Genomic DNA, 17,991 nt, shown 5'->3' with positions numbered 1-17,991 from the left:
CCCCCCCTGTTGTTCCGCATTGCTTGTTTGCGCCGTTATTTCCCCCCCCCGCTGCTGCTGCTGCCGCCGCAGACTGACACCGCCATCTCTCCCGCAGGTCCACAACCCGATAGATTTGCCTCAGATTGTTGTTGTGGGATCCCAGTCGAGTGGCAAGAGTTCGGTTCTGGAGAATATTGTCGGTCGAGACTTGTAAGCAAAGAGAGGCGTGGTTTGATTGTGTGTGTGTGTGTGGCGCTTGGGACAAAAACAGCTGACGCCTAACGCTTTAGTCTTCCTCGTGGTTCGGGAATCGTGACGCGGAGACCGCTCATTCTGCAACTGATCAACAGACCGTCCGTGAAGCAGCCGGCGAATGGGGTGAAGGAGGCAGCGTTGGACACGTCGGACAGCGAGGCGAATCTGGACGAGTACGGCGAGTTCCTGCATATCCCCGGCCAGAAGTTCTACGACTTCAACAAGATCCGCGATGAGATTGTGCGCGAGACCGAGACCAAGGTCGGCCGCAACGCGGGAATCTCGCCGGCCCCGATCAACCTGCGCATCTATTCGCCCCACGTCCTCACCCTCACCCTCGTCGATCTGCCTGGTTTGACTAAGGTCCCCGTCGGCGACCAGCCCAAGGACATCGAGCGCCAGATCAAGGATATGGTGCTCAAGCACATCAGCAAACCGAATGCCATCATCCTCGCCGTCACCGCCGCCAACCAGGATCTGGCCAACTCCGACGGCTTGAAGCTCGCGCGCGAGGTCGACCCGGAGGGCCAGCGGACCATCGGTGTCTTGACCAAGGTCGATCTCATGGACGAGGGAACCGACGTGGTCGATATTCTGGCCGGCAGGATCATCCCCCTGCGCTTGGGTTACGTCCCTGTCGTCAACCGTGGCCAGCGAGACATCGAGAACAAGCGGCCCATCTCTTACGCCTTGGAGCACGAGAAGAACTTCTTCGATAGCCACAAGGCCTACCGGAATAAGTCGTCGTACTGTGGCACGCCGTATCTCGCCAGGAAGTTGAACTTGGTATTTCTATTGCCTCCCCATCACGCCGAAATCAACTGTACTAACGCTTGTTATTAGATCCTGATGATGCACATCAAGCAAACTCTCCCGGATATCAAGGCTCGCATCTCATCCTCCCTCCAAAAGTACACGCAGGAACTCTCCCAGCTTGGTGATTCGATGCTCGGCAACAGCGCTAACATCGTCCTGAACATCATCACCGAGTTCAGCAACGAATACCGCACGGTTCTGGAGGGTAACAACCAAGAGCTGTCGAGCGTGGAGCTGTCGGGTGGCGCTCGTATCAGCTTTGTCTTCCACGAGCTGTACTCGAACGGAATCAAGGCCGTGGATCCCTTCGATCAGGTCAAGGACATTGATATCCGCACGATCCTCTACAACTCTTCCGGTTCCTCGCCTGCGTTGTTCGTTGGCACCACCGCCTTCGAGCTGATCGTCAAGCAGCAGATCAAGCGCTTGGAGGAGCCGTCTCTGAAGTGTATCTCCTTGGTCTTTGACGAGCTAGTCCGCATCCTCGGCCAGCTGCTCAACAAGCAACTCTTCCGCCGGTATCCCATGCTCAAGGAGAAGTTCCATGCCGTGGTGATCAGCTTCTTCAAGAAGTGCATGGAGCCCACCAACAAGCTTGTCCATGACCTGATCTCCATGGAGGCCGTCTACATCAACACTGGCCACCCTGATTTCTTGAACGGGCACCGCGTAAGTTGATATACACGTTCTCTCTCTCTCTTCTCCTTGCTAATTTCCCAGGCTATGAGCATTGTGAACGAGCGCCAGAACGCCGGAAAACCGACACAGGTCGACCCCAAGACCGGGAAGCCCCTTCCACCCCGCGCCAACAGCCCATCAGTTGATCTCACTGCTGCGGCGAGCGCTGATAACGGTTCCGGGTTCTTCGGTTCCTTCTGGGCCTCCAAGAACAAGAAGAAGATGGCTGCTATGGAGCCCCCGCCGCCGACGCTCAAGGCCTCTGCCACTCTGTCGGAGCGGGAGAGCTCTGAAGTTGAAGTTATCAGTATGTCGAAGATCTGCAAATTAGCTTTGTGCTAGACTAATACCATCACAGAGCTGTTGATTACCTCTTACTTCAACATCGTCAAACGCACCATGATCGATATGGTCCCCAAGGCCATTATGTACACGCTTGTCCAGTGAGTATTCTCCTGTCTTGGCTTCATACTTCTGCTTCTTATGCTAACCCCCCACAGATTCACCAAGGACGAGATGCAACGCGAGCTGCTCGAAAACATGTACCGGAACAACGAACTCGACGACCTGCTCAAGGAAAGCGACTACACCATCCGCCGGCGGAAGGAGTGCCAGCAGATGGTGGAGAGTTTGTCGCGCGCCAGCGAGATTGTCAGCCAGGTTCAGTAGTTGTCGATTGTACTGCGGCTGGCAAATTGCCCTCTTGAAACCCTTATATCCGGTGACCCCCCCCCCCTTTTTTTTTTTTTTGGTATGTCTTTGCCTCGGCGATGTATTGACGTGTTTGGTGAGGGTATATTTATTCTCGTCCCTGTACCTTCGTGCCACGGAGTTCTGTCATGGCAAGCTTCAAGATCCCCTGACGACTGTATCGCCTAATGATTCATTTCCTTTCTCTTTTTTTTCTCGGATGATTTCTGTTATCCTAGAATCAACCAGTCCAATGCTCTTCTCTCTTTTATCTCCGTTAGCCATATCAAGTCACTGCGCTAGTGTTATACACATAGCTGAATGTATTTTTCAGGTTTTGTCAATAGAATATTAGGCACTTTTCCTTTATCTTATTAACGCTATCGCTCATAACTCTGGCGATATGAATGCTAGTGAACGTATCCCCTCCTGGTACTCCACCCTGGTGAATCTACATCTGTATTGACTTCACTAGCAATGGGGGGAATATAAGTTCGACGCCTCGAATCCCTCTCTTTCTACACTATTTCTACCATGTTTTCTTTTGGCTGTCTCGTATCCTTATACCATCTTTACATCTTTCTTGGTTACATTGTTTCTTTTTTCTATCCATCCTCATACCAGAAAATCAGACAGACCATTGATTGATCTGCCAGGTGGAAATGTGCCAACTGATGACCTGTACCACCACGCCGGAGGAGTGCACCGCGTCGCCAAAACACATCCTTACATACCGCTGGTACCTCTTGTGCGACTCCTGCTCGAACCATGCCCACTGTCCCGACGTGGAGTGCGAGGTTGTTGGTGTTTTTGGCAGTTCGCGGTCTAAAGACTCATGTACCGTTTGTCTTGGACGTGCTATTGACGCAAGGGTTTTGACGGTACTTCCATTGACTTTGATTCTTGAAGATATCGCTGACAACCAGGTCATCTCCGAGGGGTGTGTTCTGGATGAACTAGAAGATGAGACTGAAGATACGTTTTCTATTCGAGACGACTCGTCCGTCCAGTCCGAGGAGCCAGATCCAGTGTTTTCGCCTGCCAAATCTGCTTTTAGCGAGGAGAGCATCACAGACAAGTAGCCTAGCTGCTTGTCACAAAGACAGATTGGTCTAGAATAAGGACTAGCGATACACATAATGCCATTCATCGCCACCGATATCTTTCCGAACCTTGTAATTCTCCTCCGCGATGCGTACAAGCTCCATATCCATGTCGAGAACAAGACACCCTTCTTCGCAACCCATACTCCCCAGCACGCCTATGATGGGCATCGTCACCCTCGACAAACCGAGAAACCGGTCCTGCGGCCCCGCGGCATTCGCGAAGATGACCGCACATGTGTTTTCGAAACAGCGCGAGGTGAGGGTTGTCTCGAGAAACAATTTCTCACAGTCCGGGTTATACGATCTAGCGTTTTCGCCGGCATCGAGTGGCGTCCAGTACGTCGGGACGATGACCATCTCTGCCCCCGCGGCAATCAGCTCGCGAAAGGCTTCGGGGAAAGCCAGATCCCAACAGATTAGCAGGCCGACTTTGCCGATCGGCGTGTCGAAGGCGACATGTCTCTCCTCGGACGAGGAGGTCAGATGCGGTCGTTCGGGGTGCCAGATGTTCTTTTTCCGATAGGAGCCTAGCACCGCCCCCGTGTTGGATAGGAAATACGCTACGTTGTAGTATATCGTTTTCCCTTCTTCGGAGACGTGTTCTTCGATCACCGTGCCGGGAACAATGCAGATGTTGAGTTCCTTGGCGAGAGAGGCGTACGAGGTCAGATAGCTTTGTGATTCTCGCGCTTGCTCGCGCCACAGGGGGGAGGTAGGCTCCCATCCGTTCAGATGATATCTTTCATCATTAGGGTTTAGGGTGACACTTTGAAAAACGGGTTTAACAAGGATAAATGCTTACTCTGGTAAAACGGCAAGTTTGGCGCCTTGGGATGCGGCGGAGCGGATGTATGTGCATGCCGTTTGGTGGTTGGCGGGCATGTCGAGGTTCTATTATAGAGATTAGTGCTGAGTACTCAGGTATACCTAGTCTACTTCAGATGAATACCTTGATATGCCATTGGATGACAGCCACACGGGTAGCCATCTTGCTTGGTTTTGTATGAGTGTAGTTGTAGTCTGAAGGTATGACGTTCTATAATGAAGAGTGGAGTGGACTGGAGTGGGGTAGTCATAACTCGTATCAATTATTCATTAGTGGGCTATTGCTAGTTCTACTAAGCTTTACCATCTCATACTAGACAGCCTCAAAGGTCGGCTTCTTGCTCACCCGGTAGACCAAGCGGTCCGTCCAGAAGTGCGAGAAGACCGCCTGCAGCGTGGGGATGGCCCCGTACAACGTGCCTGCGACAGGAAAACAGACACGCTCACACAGGTACTTGGTGTGCCACCAGGTGCGCCGGGAGAAGCCCGTGTCGTTGAGGTTGGCGAGCATCATGTCCTTCATGCGGGCAGAGAGACATAGAGCATGCCACCGCTCGTACAAGGCGAGGCAGACGTTCATCCAGAGGAAGCAGGCTGTCCGCAGCAGGTCGGTGACCCGAAAGGTCCGCGCCAGCAAGGGTGATAGCTGTGACGTTGGGTGGTACAGTGTGTACAACACCGAGAACAGCATGATGATCACACCGTGGCAGGGGAGGAAGTGTGCCTCGAAGAGCAAGGAAAGGAGAGCTAGGTGGCGTGGGCGGAAGGCAAAGAGACAGGCGGTGCGCCGGCTCGTCTTGGGCCCCAGCGGGGGGGTGGCACTGTTGCGGATGGCAAACCCTGTGTCGAGCGCCCCCCACATGTGCCGCAGGGCTTGTTTGTAGCGCGCATTGCAGGTGTCGAGGGTCCGACGCCAGCCGCGGGCCCGATCGCTGGAGATATTACACTGGCTGGCGGGGATGAAGACGGTGCGAGAGATGATGTTTCCCATGGTGCCGAAGTAGCACTTGAGTAACATGTGCATGTCCTCGCCTATAGCTGTTGGGTCGCTGTCCCAGCCGCCCACCTTCTCAGCCAGCGTGAGCGGCAGCGAGTAGACGGAGGTGGGGATCGAGATTGGGGCGCCCGGATACATGGTTGACAGGCCTGCGAATCCCCAGAGCAGGTCGGCGCAGCGGACGAGAATTGGGGTCTCATGTGAGTTACGGTCGAAGATGATCGGACACGAGTAGAAGGAGCGGTCCGCCTCAGCGAGATGCTCGAAATGCAGCCTCCGGATCTCGGTGAAGTAATCTTGGGATAGGTGTGTATCGGCTAGGCAGTTAACAAACACTTTAGGAAAACACTCGACAAAAAGAAAAGGAAAAAAAACAAAAAAAAACATACAATCCATGACGGTGATGATCACGTCACACGTATTGGTGTTGAGTTCCATGCGGTGCACCTCAACAACCCGACTGGCCGCAAATGACACGTTGGAGCTCTTGCCGGCAATCTCCCCCTGCAGGTTAGCGGGATGGAAGGTCGTGTAGATGCGATGGAAGGCCTTTTCGAAGGCCGACACGAGCATGGCGGCTTTTTCAGCGGCTCCCTGTTCTTTCTGCTCCATTGCCAGATAGATCTTGAGTCGTCAGTAAGAGAAGATGATAGAACATGAAACAACCACACTCACCTCGTACTGAGTCGATGCCCGCGGATGACTAGCCAACACATTCAGCGTCGTCCGTAGAGTGTGGTGATCCTCGCAGTAATTCGGCAAGATGATAGCATGGACAACCTCGAGCTCGTCCGCCTCATCAACCCGGCGAGTTCTATCGAGCTGCACCTCCTGCTCGGCCGAATATGGCGGGAGCGGCAGCGGCAGCGAGGAGCTGCTCCCGGGCGCGTGCCAGGAGCGTCGCTGGAGGGCTTTTCGAGTCTCCTCTGTGACGCGAAACAGGGACCAGGACAGACGAAGAGTGAAAGCAAACATGTTCAGATGAACCAAAAGGGCGTAGACGACGAAGATCTCACGGGCGATGCTCTGCACGCGGCCGCCCACAACGGGGTAAGGCAAGACGCCCGGCCATGGCAGAAGGGTGAAGCTATCCGAAAAGGCAACCAGCATCAGCAGCAGCAGTGCCAGAATGCTGAACCCGGGCAGACAACGAGAGAACCAGCGCAGCATCTTGGCTTTGGAGCACAAAAAGTGCACAAGACTTTCGAGTAGCAAGAATCACCAGCAAACACAAAAAGGCTGGCAGCAGGATATCCCTTAGTTATACGCAGGTAGAAGGGAGGACAAGAGAAGAGATAACCTCTCCAGGCCCTAGGCAGGCACCCTCATTTCCACACGGGGTGCTTTCCACGGGCCCGTGTGGTCACCGCAGACAAAACAAGCACCGTCATGTGGGCAGCACAACCCAAAGCAGTATAGGTGATTTTGTTTGAGGGACAGACTTGAGCAGAAGGACAAAAAGAGCCAGCGCCCATCTCAATATCAAAAGATAGTCAAGTGGGTTGAGTGAGTTAACACCTACCTAGGTAGCTACCAGAGAACTAGTACTGGTACTAGTACTGGTACATGAGGGTGTAGAACCAGCATTATTAGTATGTTTACCTGCCATAGCATTTAGGTGCCTACCAGGTAGGTACCTACCTAGGTAGCCTGGAGGTACTAACAGTAATAGTAACAGGTACCTAACCTCTGTAATTTAGGTTGGTGCCTGAGGTATCTAGTATTTTAGAGACTCTGATATGATGACGATCGATAATTATGATTGGCTGCCAGTGCTACGAGTGGACCACCTCCCCCCACCAGCAGCACAAGGGCCCAAGCTTAATCCCTCACAGCCCAATCAGTAGCCGGCCTGATTGCGCATGGAGTCGCTGACGGGCCAGCAGTGTCCAGGCGATTGTCGGTGCCTTCCGTTTTGATACTTTCTGCAGGGCCTGACCAGCCTCTGCGTGGACAAATAGGGACTGCCTGGTTGAGCCTGTGCTTTATTCTCTGGTGTGCTTATGAAGTCAGGGTTCAAGCTAGAGATTTTGGAGGGTTAATGATAATGGAATAGGTACCTACCTGTATTATCTAGTTGAATGCCTCAGGCATACAGTGTCCGGCTCACCCAGTCCGATTCTCGCCAAATCCCCCAGGCGAAAATCCGTCCGGATCGACTGCTCGTCCCACGCATCGCCTACCAGTCCGTATGCCTCCCACTCGTCTCCCTCGGGCTTGCGGGCGTTGAGCGCCCAGTATCCCCAGCTGGCGTCCACCTCAGCGAGGAAACGCAGCAGGTTTGTCCAATAGTTCACGTCGCCTGCTTCTGGATGCTCGGTCGTCCCGAACTCGCCTATCCAGACGGGCGCGACCTCCTGTTCCAGCAGGTACGCCCAGTTTGACCGCATCGTCGCTGCGAAATCAGCGTACGTTCGTCGTGAGAACGGGTACAGCGTGCCCCAGCCCGACCATGCATACACGTGAGCCGAATACACCACCCGGTCGGGGACGCTGAGCTGCACCGGCCGCGTTGCTACCCCGGACAGGTCGTTCGCCGATGAGATCCCTTCCACAATCATCAGCCAGTCCGGCTGGAGGTGCAGCAGTCGTTCGGCGGCGCGTTCGGCGGCGCTTGCCCACTCGCCCCAGTGCAGCGTGCCCCAGAGCCCGCGGACCTCGTTGCGCAGGTCCGCCCCGATCACCAGTGAGTTATTGACTAACGGCCGCATGATTGTCTCCCAGTTCTCGATCCACGCCTCCTCCGTCTGCCGCACGCGGCAGAACTGCGACAATCCAGGCAGCCAGTCGTTCGACCAGCGTGCGTCGCAGGGGTTGATACCACAGCACCACGTCGCCTGTGTGATGTGGTTATTTACAATCACCATCAGCCCTGCCGCCGTCAGGCTGTCCACGACGGCGGTGAAGACGTCGAGCGCAGTCACGTTCCTCCCCCCCTTATTGGCGATGAGATCCTTGTTGGCGGCCAGCAGCGCAGGGTCGATCACCGGGTTTGCCCGAACCATTTCATCTGCATACGGCAGACGCACGCTGTTGAATCCCATCCCGCGGACCAGAGCGGCGATCTGGTCGCGGTGTTGCACCTCCAGGCCGGACGGGATGAACCGCACATCGCTCGCCCCGTACCAGTTCACGCTGATGAGTTTCACGACGGCATCCCGCGCATCGACGATGTGTCTGCCCTTGGTGCGAAACGGAGTCACAAAGGGGAAGGATGGAGTGGAACAATTGTGGGGTGTGGATACCGACATGGCCGATGAAGGATTGAGCGATGGGCTGAGTGGATGGGACGAGACCCCCGCAAGGCCATCGAACGATCGATCGCTCTGCCGGAACGATAGGAAGAGGATAATGAGGCCGACGCAGACGAGAAGAGCGCCTATCCGGCGCCTTGTCATTGTGACCATTTTTGTAGTATATACTAGTGATTATACCACTGTTACTTGGAACAGAGTATGAGGCGTATGCTCTCGCTATCGAAACATCCACAAGTGCTTCCTGATATCCAGTGATACTGACAGATTAATATAATCAGTCCCCCTTCATTAACGATTAAACGACTGATACTTCGATAATGATGGCCGAAGGGGTAATAATGATGCTGAGTTTTCATTAGGTGATTGTGTGTATCCGGCACATCCGCATACCAGACGAGGGGAGGGCCCTATCAGCGTATGCGTAGACTAAGCAACTCATTGGTTTATACTGCAAGCATAGATAATAAGAGAGCATGTAGTTGTTATGAGTATGAGTAGATCTTCGGTTTCCCAATCTATAGTGATCTCAGGTTGGTCTTTCCTTGATCATATAGTCTGGCTAGGTAGGTGCCTCTGTATTTTTATACTTCGAAAGATATCCTATTGACTGAACAAGCCTTTATAATATTCAAGCACTCGCCATTCTCTTCCCCCCCTGTTTAGTACCCTGTGTCCAGTTCTAATCTTATGTACACAGGTAAACTAAGAAAGAAGGATGATACAACTAACAACATACAACCATAACATACAGGTTTGGTACTGGTATCACCAGTCATGATGATGCAACAGTCGATTCACCAGGAAAGGCACCGGAAAGTTGGCCGGGGAGATATTCCGTGGCAGGTAGAGATACCAGTCATCTTCCTTATCGAAAGACAGAGCGCGCGCCACTCCCGTGCCCTCGTAGTACTCAGGATAGAACCCGGCGTACGCCCAGTCAATGATCCCCGAGACCACCCACTGGCCGGTGGACGCATCCCGCTGGACCATGATATTGGCCGTTCGGACGTCGCCGTGGCTGAACACGGATCCCTGCATGGAAGCCGAGAGCTTGCCATCCTGTTCCAGGAGGGAACGAAGAAACGCCATGTAAGTCTTGCTACAGCGGCGATGAGTCGAGAAATGCAGGTCGAGGTACTGCTTGGAGGTGGTGATATCTCTGATTGTGCCGAAGGGCTTCACCAGGACCTCTTTCACCCCTTCTCCACACACTCCGCCAAGAGGCTGGCCATCGTCCTGTCGGATGCTTCTCAGACGGTCGAACATCGCCTCCAGCTGGTGTTGGATGGAGAGCTTGTCTTTGTGCCTCAAACTGGGCCATGCGTCGGCCAAGGACATGTCTGGAACGTACGACATGAAGATCACCCAGTAAGGATAGAACTCGACCAGCCCACGGGGTCTCGACGCCGGAATGTCAGGCACCTGCTGCTCCAGATACTGCATGCTGGTGTACTCGGTGTATTCGGGGTTGTCCTCGTCGTTTTGAATGCCGACTTTGGCGACGATCCGCTCGTTGCATTTCACCACCATGCCCGTGAAAAAGTTGTCCCAGATTCTGGGCGACTTCCGAAGGAGTTGTTTCAAGGATGAAAGGAGTTTCTCTTGGTCCCCCAGCATCTCGTCTGGCCCTTCACTCGAATACTGGGAAAGCAAAGCGATCACATCCTCCGATAAGGGAAAGACGACCTGAGCCCCCCCTTCTACGTCGTCAAACCGCTCTCGGAACATAAGCTTACCCTTGGAATTTCGGCGGTTCTCGAGGCGGCGGCCTTTTTCAGGGTCGGGATTCTTCCGTTCGGCTGCGATCTCAATATCGTCATGATAGCCTAGGGGGAACACAGAGAGCAGGTTGACTTTTGGATTCTTCTTGACAGCGTCATAGAGGTGAGTCAACATCCGGAAATTGATGGTTTCGGCATGAGACGCCTTGAGGTTTTGATCCTTTCGATGCGCATGGAGATAGGAATCGGTAAACATCGACAACAGATCCGCGGCTGGATCCTCAGCCAACGCAGCCTGGAATTCCAGCATCAGATCTCTGTTCCAGTGTGGTGCATCAGCATTGGATAAGGAAATAACTGGATCATCCATCTCAGTGAACAGTGTTTGATTGATATGTAAGAGTTATTAAATGGGTCAAGGTCGCTGTGTTGGGGAAAAGGAAGAGGGAAAAGGGAAGAGGGAAAAGGGAAGGCTGATATCTACGTTCAAGTCCATCTCTTTGTTCTTTCAATACATTCAAGTGGGCGCCAACCATAGCCTATAAACCAATCATTATTCTCTATGATTAGTTATATTTGATCAAATCCCCCCAAAGGAAGAATGATAGCACTCATGTAACCAGTACCGTACCAACACCAACGCCAAAGCCTCAAAATTCCATCAGACCCTGCTGATCCTTTCAGTTCTACCCTGCATCTCCTCGACAGCCTTTCTATTCTCTCGGTACCTCCTATCCCCCCCATTGACGATTCTTGCCTCCTCCAGGGCGCTCAGCAGCTCGAGAATGTAGTGTTGGCAGTTGTAGCGTGGGCACTGGTTGTGGATGGGCCTTGCAATGTCCACGATGGCGTTGATCTGAAGAGTATCGACTTCACAAAGAGGCAGCACCTCGACAAGGTTCTCTGATCTATAATTACTGACGTGGTGGTGCTCAAGATAGAAATGGGTGAAGCAGCTGCTAAGATGGAGGATGGTTCTTTTGGGCATGGAGGGTCCATTAATAAAGAGACTCCAGCTCCAGGCTTCATGCGGCTCGCTGCCTTTTTGTATAGCAATGTGTAGCTCAGAAACTAAAGGCATAGTAAGTAAATAATAGCTATAATTCATAATTCAAAAGATAAGTATATTTTTAGACGACACTGAGAATAATTTATATAAGTAGTAGTATATCCTTTCAGAATCAATCTGCTTCAGAACTGAGATAGTGACTGACAGTGAAACTACAAGATCCAGACTATCTTAAGTATACTATAAAGAGAAAGATGTTGAAAGTGAATAGTAACTAAGTAATACTTGATCTACCTGTCTTACTAGCTTTATATCAAAGAAGTCTTTATATAGTATTAAGAGTTAACTACTGACTAAAATTCAGCTACCCAAGAGACCTTAGAACTTATAGAGTACACAGCTAAAATATAGTATTTTAATAGTTTATCTATAAATAATTAAGATGATTACACCGCTATTTGATCATGTAGTACAAAGATAAGCATGTTTATTATACAGAAATACTACATCTAGAGGCTCCTTATATTGTACGACATGGTTAGAATTGAAACCTAGTACACTGTCTACCTGGGTACTCTAGTATAATTAAGACATTAATACCATCCAGATAGTACTTACTCCTTACTTACTCAATAACTATCATTTAGACCTGTACTACCTACATAGCAAGCTTGTAGTTGATAATTCGTAGTTATCTGATTTCTGAATATATTTATTGCCTTAGTGTCCAGGCACCCAAACTACTGCAGCTGCAGTCCAGTTTGTTAGCCCGAGCATAACTAAATTAGGGGTGGATCTGAGTCTCGACTCAGCGAGGGTTATTTTGATCAGTACAAAATATTTGCTATCTGCCATTTAATATATAGTTAATTCAGCTTATTCCTTTTACTCATAAAGTACCGTGGGGTCTCGCAAAGAATCCGAAAAAAGTCAGTTCCGGATTTGCCCCAGAGAAGCCCCTGGAGTTTCCCGCCAATCTTCCACCTTGGGGTTTTCCTTTCTCCTCAACAACAACAACAGAGTATTGGTTGTCTCTGTCTCTTTCATCGGCCAAACTCATCGTTCTCACGGCTATACGCCTCTCCAGGCGTTGAGCGCCCTCTCCCTCCCTCTCTTTACCTACCGGTCCTCTTCGACAGCCTCCACCATGACCGTTGACCTCAGCCACGTCTCTGTCGTCTTCCAACGTCGCGTCTCCAGGTCCTGCAGCTAACGGTCGTTTGTTTGTTGCTGCTCCCGGTGCATTCCACCTCCGAAGGGTCTATACAATAACACGCCCATCGGGCAAGAGGAGGGAAGGGAAAAGACAAAGACGAGAGAAAGGACGGCGGCCCTCGAGGCGATCGGCGGGACACCTAATAAATACCCAAGTACATCACCAGTCCACCACTTGCGTGGCTCTCGGTCCCCCCTCTCTTTATCTGCAAGAGTCAAGAGATCAAATAATAAAAAAAGAATAAATAATCAAATTTCCCGGGCATCTCACCATCGTGCGACCATAATATCGCCCAGCATGTTTTCGGGTCTGATCCGCCAGGTGAGCGCGGTCAAGGCCAAGATCCCGCTGATGAACCAGCTGCATCTCAATTTTATTTTGCTACACTATGTCTACCTCATCTCCTGGACCATAATCGGTTCCATTCTAATCTACCCGGGCTCCTCGCTCGCCTATATCGATGCGCTGTTCTTTGCCTCGGGCGCCGCCACCCAGAGCGGCCTCAACACCGTCAACCTCAACGCCATGTCCACCTATCAGCAGATTGTCCTCTACTGCATATGTATGTTGACAACCCCGATCTTCATCCACGGCGCCCTAGTCTTCATCCGTCTGTATTGGTTCGAGAAGCGTTTCCAGCATGTCGTCCAGGACGCCCGCGCCGTGCGACGCTCCCGTTCCCGCGGCCGGACCTTCTCCACTAACAAGGATGCCCCCGATTATAACCGCGAGGAGATGGGCGTCGGCAACCGTGCCATCGTCGTCTTGCGTAACCGTAACGGTGAGGCCCAGGGCGAGGAGCTGGCCCATCGCGTTGTCAAGACCACTGACGGCTTCAACTCCCTGCCGGAATCGCCCGATGGCAAAGGCGAAAGCAGCCGCAGCTCCGGCGACCATGACTCCTCCACCCCCCCGGACGGCCGGCCAGCGCTTAGTCTCGCGGGTCTCCGCGTCCCGACCCAGTTGAGCCCCGAGCATCATATCGCCTTCCTCGAGAACCAGCGGCGCAACACCGGCGCCCTGCGCATCCCCAGTCCGCGGGAATACGACCGGGGCGGCGTGCCCCAGGCACTCGAGGAGGATGCCGATGGCGCAGGCAATGCAGAGGCCAACCGTACCGGATCGGCCGAGCAGCACGAAAAAGAGGAGTCCACGCGCCGGTCCGACAGCTCGGACGACGACTCCGCAAACATTGGGCCGACTGACAACCCGCACATTACCATCAACGAACCGGAGCTTCAGCGCTCCCGTACTCGCATGACCTCCACGTTTCCCCGGGTCGAGAGCCGCCCGACCTTTCGGGAGACCAAGGATCTCAACGACCCGGCGATCTTGGGCCGGTCGGGGACGAATCGACGCCCGACGTTCAGCAACGTCTTCAGCTCGCTGACGCAGGAGAAGGAACGCCCTACCCTGCCGTACCTTAGCTGGAACGCGACCGTAGGCCGCAACTCCAACTTTGTGGATCTGACGGAGGAACAGCGCGACGAACTGGGTGGTATCGAGTACCGCGCCTTGAAGACGCTGGCGCTGGTGCTGATATGCTACTACGTCTGTTTCCATATCTTCGGTATCATCAGTCTGATGCCCTGGATTCTCACCAAGTCGCACTGGGGGTCGGTCATCACGGCTGACGGCCAGGGCCGTCCCTGGTGGGCCATTTTCACCTCCATGTCCGCTTTCAACGATCTCGGCTTCACCCTCACCCCGGACTCCATGAACTCCTTTCAGACGGCCGTCTGGCCCCTTCTCGTCATGACTTTTCTGATTATCATTGGCAACACGGGGTTCCCCTGTATGCTGCGCTTCACCATTTGGGTCATCTCTACCATCACACCCAAGGGCAGCTCCCTCTGGGAGGAACTCAAGTTCTTACTCGACCATCCACGTCGATGCTTCACGTTATTGTTTCCACGGAATGCTACTTGGTGGTTATTTGCCATTCTCGTCTTACTGAACGGAATCGACCTGATCTTTTTCATCGTTCTTGATGTACGTTCTTCCTTTTCTTCTTCTTCTTCTTCTTCTTCTTCTTCGTTGGGTTTCTCACAAAATGATAGTTAAATGATCCTACCGTCACGTCGATCGCACCTGGCTACCGATTCCTCGACGGCCTGTTCCAAGCGGCGTCGACACGAACGGCTGGGTTTGGTGTTGTGGACATTGGCGACCTCCACCCGGCGATCCAGGTGTCCTACCTCATCATGATGTACATCTCCGTGTTCCCCATTGCGATTTCGATGCGACGCACGAACGTGTATGAGGAGAAGAGCCTGGGTATCTACTCCGGGGCAGATGAAGAAGAAGACGATGAGAGCGAGCACAACAACGCGCCAAGCTATATCGGTGCCCACTTGCGCAAACAGCTGAGCTTCGACCTGTGGTATGTGTTTCTGGGATTGTTTATTATCGCCATCGCGGAAGGGTCGCGGTTGATGGACATGAACGACTACTCCTTCCAGCTGTTTACGGTGCTGTTCGAGGTGGTGTCCGCGTACGGCACAGTCGGCCTGTCAATGGGATACCCGGGGGTCGACACCTCCTTCTCGGCACAGTTCAACGTTGTCTCCAAGCTGGTGATCATCGCCATGCAGATCCGCGGCCGGCACCGCGGGTTGCCGTACGCACTTGACCGAGCGATCTTGTTGCCGTCCGAGTCGTTGAACACGCAAGAGGCACACACCGCGGAGCGCCGGGGGACGATGCGTCGCCGGGCGTCGAATCTCAGCCAGATGTCGCGCCAGTCACGCCAGTCACAGTCACAGTCACAGCAGCATCAGCCGCAGCAGCAACAGATTCCCCCGCAGTATAACGGCGTTTCCACGGGTTTGGATACCCAGGACACGCGCGACCAGACGAACCCGAGTGGAAATGCGCTTTTCCAGCGACACTCGACGTTGCGGTAACATATTGCCTGCATATTCTTGAGCGTATATACTATTCTTTAATATATTCTGGATAGCTAGCTATCTAGGTGTCAATCATTTAGTACAAGGTTTAGAACCATGGATGGCGTTATTCTTCCCAGAGCATAGCACTTGCGTGTCAGCGTCATGGTGATCATTACAACAGAGTACCTAGTATATAAGGCCGTCTTAAAGTAACAAGCACAATAGAACAATCATATCCTCGTCGATTAACATGGCCCACCTGGAAACCACCAAGCCTGAAGCCGGCGAAGGCAAGAAGAGAAAATGCAGCAAATACACACTGGTAGCCTCATTTATTATCGTCGTGATCACCTGCCTGATTGTGGGTGTCGTTGAGGCAGTCAAATCAAGCCGATATCCTTCTTACAACGCGGTAGAATACGCTCTTGTCGACACCTTCTCTGGACCAGAGTTCTTCGACCACTTCCGGTTCTTCACCGATGAGGACCCAACAGGTGGATTTGTGAAGTAGTCTTCCTATACCTTTCCTACCAGGGTATTTATTATTATAATCGTGAAAGTGTTTTCTAAGTGAATAGATATGTGGACAGATCGACAGCCAAAAAGCTGAACCTCACGTTTGCATCCTCGACATCGATTCTCCGCGTGGACACAAGCCAAGACAACGCATCGAGCGGTCGGCAGTCTGTACGGATCGCCTCCAGGACAAGTTACGACGAGGGCCTGTTTGTATTCGATATCTTGCATTCCCCGTTTGGGTGCGGGACGTGGCCTGCGCTGTGGATGACGGATGAAGATAACTGGCCTGTCAACGGGGAGATTGATGTCCTCGAGGCTTCGAATATGGGCGCCGACGGAAACACGGTCTCCCTGCACACTGACCCTGGTTGTCGGATGGATGTTAGACGCAGGCAGAGTGGTGAATCTCGCTCGAATGTCTGTTCAGAGGGGGATGATGGGTGTAGTGTCCATGGGGGAAACGGTACTTATGGTGCCATCTTTAATGATAACGGAGGTGGAGTGCGTTCTCATACTTATATATTTATATATATATATATACTTGTGTTTGACTGATGCTACAGGTTTATGCACTTGAGCTTCGGGCAGCTGGGATTCGAACGTGGTTCTTCTCTCGTGAAGATATACCGGCTGATATCAACAATGAGAGCACTTCGCCCGATCCAGCAAACTGGGGAACCCCCCTGGCTGATTTCCCAGCGACGAAGTGTGATATTGCAAGACACTTCAGCAATCAAAGCATCATCGTGAATATAGATCTGTGTGGCGAGATGGCGGGCAACGACGAGCTATACTCGCTCGACCAGTGTCCGGGGAGCTGCGAGGCGTTCGTCGCGGGCAATCCAGACAGCTTTGACGAGGCGTATTGGGAGTTTAGAAGCTTCATGGTATATCAGGCTGTTTAGTCTGAATGTGAATAGACTTTGCTTCAAGATACAGTTAATACCTGCTGTGAATGACTCCTTTGTGCAGAAGGTAAAACTGGTGAATTGATCCTTTATTAGTGAATTCTTTATCCTAGTGAATCAACAATCTTACTATATAAATCTCTTCTAATACCCTTCCTTCCCCATCTTCTCCTCATAAACCCCATATACTATATTATAGATTGCCTACCTTCTCTGTCGACATTATGCTAGATCATGCTCACACTTGTTGACTGGTCCTTAAACCTCTCTATGGTGTTCATGATTCCACAATGTCAGCTTGCAATGCAAGCGTCTGAACGCTGAGGCAGGTTCCCAGTTAAAGATCTATCTACAGGGCCATATGAAGCTCAGAAGCCTTATGGCCAGGTCTTTGGCGCAGTGGCTATTGGTCGTTGGGTGACCTTCGTGGAGTATAAACAAAAGATACAACGCTTGCTCACGGTGTATAGCGGGCACCGTCGTACAAGCAATGGACGAGACGCCCGACACATCCTCCACGAGGAATTCACCCTGGGAGGCAGTCTACAGGCGAATGAGAAGCGCAAGGCGAAGGGGTGACGAACGTGGTGAGATACATCAAAACTCTTCACTGAGATTGTTTCGGGGGATGGCCCGGCGATGGTGAGATGCTTGGTTTAAGAAGACCCCTCGTGCTTCAAAATGGAGCCAAGAAACTGGGAGAGATATTCGTGAAGCATTTGTAGTATCGTCCAGAGATAATTGTATCAGACAGAGGATCCCAGTCTATCTCTGACCGGCAGAGCAATTCTACAGCATAATGGGCGTCAAATTAACACTTCCACTTCAAGCATGCTCAAATAGACGGACAGACAGATCGTGATCCCTCGCAGTCGTTCACATACCTTCAAGAAAAGACCCAGAAATGGAGCGACAGCTGTCGAGTTGCAGCCCGAAAAAGGCACAGCGGCCTCTTGCTTTACGGTCGAGCGACGCAAATATGAAAGGAAGCTATTTCAGCAAGCTCGGAGACACCAGAGACATCTCTGATAGCGGTTACTCGTATACGCTGGCGTTGCTCAACGTTGCATACCACAGCAATCTTCCCCAAAGCTATCAGGGATCCGCCGGAGAGGAGCTTC

General features: G+C 52.2%; 8 protein-coding genes across 8 annotated transcripts in view; 3 read left to right on the top strand and 5 right to left on the bottom strand.

The window, feature by feature from the left end:
* The window catches only part of ASPZODRAFT_129403 (hypothetical protein), a 2,930-nt gene extending 449 nt beyond the window's left edge, over positions 1 to 2,481 (top strand). Inside the window, exons 3-8 of the mRNA XM_022722257.1 lie at positions 98 to 192; positions 273 to 1,023; positions 1,081 to 1,722; positions 1,774 to 2,038; positions 2,090 to 2,174; positions 2,232 to 2,481. Of these exons, the coding sequence (XP_022583540.1) occupies positions 98 to 192; positions 273 to 1,023; positions 1,081 to 1,722; positions 1,774 to 2,038; positions 2,090 to 2,174; positions 2,232 to 2,400 (2,007 nt within the window). The 3' untranslated portion in view covers positions 2,401 to 2,481. The remainder of the gene's footprint in view (positions 1 to 97; positions 193 to 272; positions 1,024 to 1,080; positions 1,723 to 1,773; positions 2,039 to 2,089; positions 2,175 to 2,231) is intronic.
* Positions 2,482 to 3,545: 1,064 nt separating this feature from the next.
* On the bottom strand, positions 3,546 to 4,515 carry ASPZODRAFT_60000 (hypothetical protein; the record flags this gene model as incomplete). The annotated part of the gene is made up of 3 exons (XM_022728887.1): positions 3,546 to 4,266; positions 4,330 to 4,418; positions 4,477 to 4,515. The coding sequence occupies 3 exons, from the start codon at positions 4,513 to 4,515 to the stop codon at positions 3,546 to 3,548; spliced, it is 849 nt and encodes a 282-aa protein (XP_022583539.1).
* A 150-nt stretch (positions 4,516 to 4,665) lies between these two features.
* Positions 4,666 to 6,519, bottom strand: ASPZODRAFT_13765 (hypothetical protein; the record flags this gene model as incomplete). Its single annotated transcript, XM_022724372.1, has 3 exons — positions 4,666 to 5,666; positions 5,739 to 5,973; positions 6,025 to 6,519. 3 exons carry the CDS (start codon positions 6,517 to 6,519, stop codon positions 4,666 to 4,668), a joined length of 1,731 nt encoding a protein of 576 aa, XP_022583538.1.
* Positions 6,520 to 7,003: 484 nt separating this feature from the next.
* Positions 7,004 to 8,807, bottom strand: ASPZODRAFT_129400 (hypothetical protein). Its single transcript, XM_022722256.1, has 2 exons — positions 7,414 to 8,807; positions 7,004 to 7,349 (listed from the first exon to the last, which is right to left on the bottom strand). Exon 1 carries the CDS (start codon positions 8,745 to 8,747, stop codon positions 7,419 to 7,421), a length of 1,329 nt encoding a protein of 442 aa, XP_022583537.1. The 5' UTR covers positions 8,748 to 8,807; the 3' UTR covers positions 7,004 to 7,349; positions 7,414 to 7,418.
* Positions 8,808 to 9,371: 564 nt separating this feature from the next.
* ASPZODRAFT_149986 (hypothetical protein) lies at positions 9,372 to 10,697 on the bottom strand (the record flags this gene model as incomplete). Its single annotated transcript, XM_022725555.1, has 1 exon — positions 9,372 to 10,697. One exon carries the CDS (start codon positions 10,695 to 10,697, stop codon positions 9,372 to 9,374), a length of 1,326 nt encoding a protein of 441 aa, XP_022583536.1.
* Positions 10,698 to 10,988: 291 nt separating this feature from the next.
* ASPZODRAFT_91201 (hypothetical protein) lies at positions 10,989 to 11,408 on the bottom strand (the record flags this gene model as incomplete). Its single annotated transcript, XM_022730417.1, has 1 exon — positions 10,989 to 11,408. One exon carries the CDS (start codon positions 11,406 to 11,408, stop codon positions 10,989 to 10,991), a length of 420 nt encoding a protein of 139 aa, XP_022583535.1.
* Positions 11,409 to 12,849: 1,441 nt separating this feature from the next.
* ASPZODRAFT_60309 (hypothetical protein) lies at positions 12,850 to 15,458 on the top strand (the record flags this gene model as incomplete). The annotated part of the gene is made up of 2 exons (XM_022728907.1): positions 12,850 to 14,544; positions 14,613 to 15,458. The coding sequence occupies 2 exons, from the start codon at positions 12,850 to 12,852 to the stop codon at positions 15,456 to 15,458; spliced, it is 2,541 nt and encodes an 846-aa protein (XP_022583534.1).
* Positions 15,459 to 15,693: 235 nt separating this feature from the next.
* ASPZODRAFT_91195 (hypothetical protein) lies at positions 15,694 to 16,867 on the top strand (the record flags this gene model as incomplete). The annotated part of the gene is made up of 3 exons (XM_022730416.1): positions 15,694 to 15,950; positions 16,022 to 16,463; positions 16,526 to 16,867. The coding sequence occupies 3 exons, from the start codon at positions 15,694 to 15,696 to the stop codon at positions 16,865 to 16,867; spliced, it is 1,041 nt and encodes a 346-aa protein (XP_022583533.1).
* Positions 16,868 to 17,991: the final 1,124 nt, after the last annotated feature.

This window comes from Penicilliopsis zonata, assembly GCF_001890105.1.
Source record: "Penicilliopsis zonata CBS 506.65 unplaced genomic scaffold ASPZOscaffold_3, whole genome shotgun sequence".
Taxonomy (NCBI): domain Eukaryota; kingdom Fungi; phylum Ascomycota; class Eurotiomycetes; order Eurotiales; family Aspergillaceae; genus Penicilliopsis; species Penicilliopsis zonata.
Note: the sequence above shows the minus strand (reverse complement) of the source record. Positions and strands in the feature narration are given on the sequence as shown.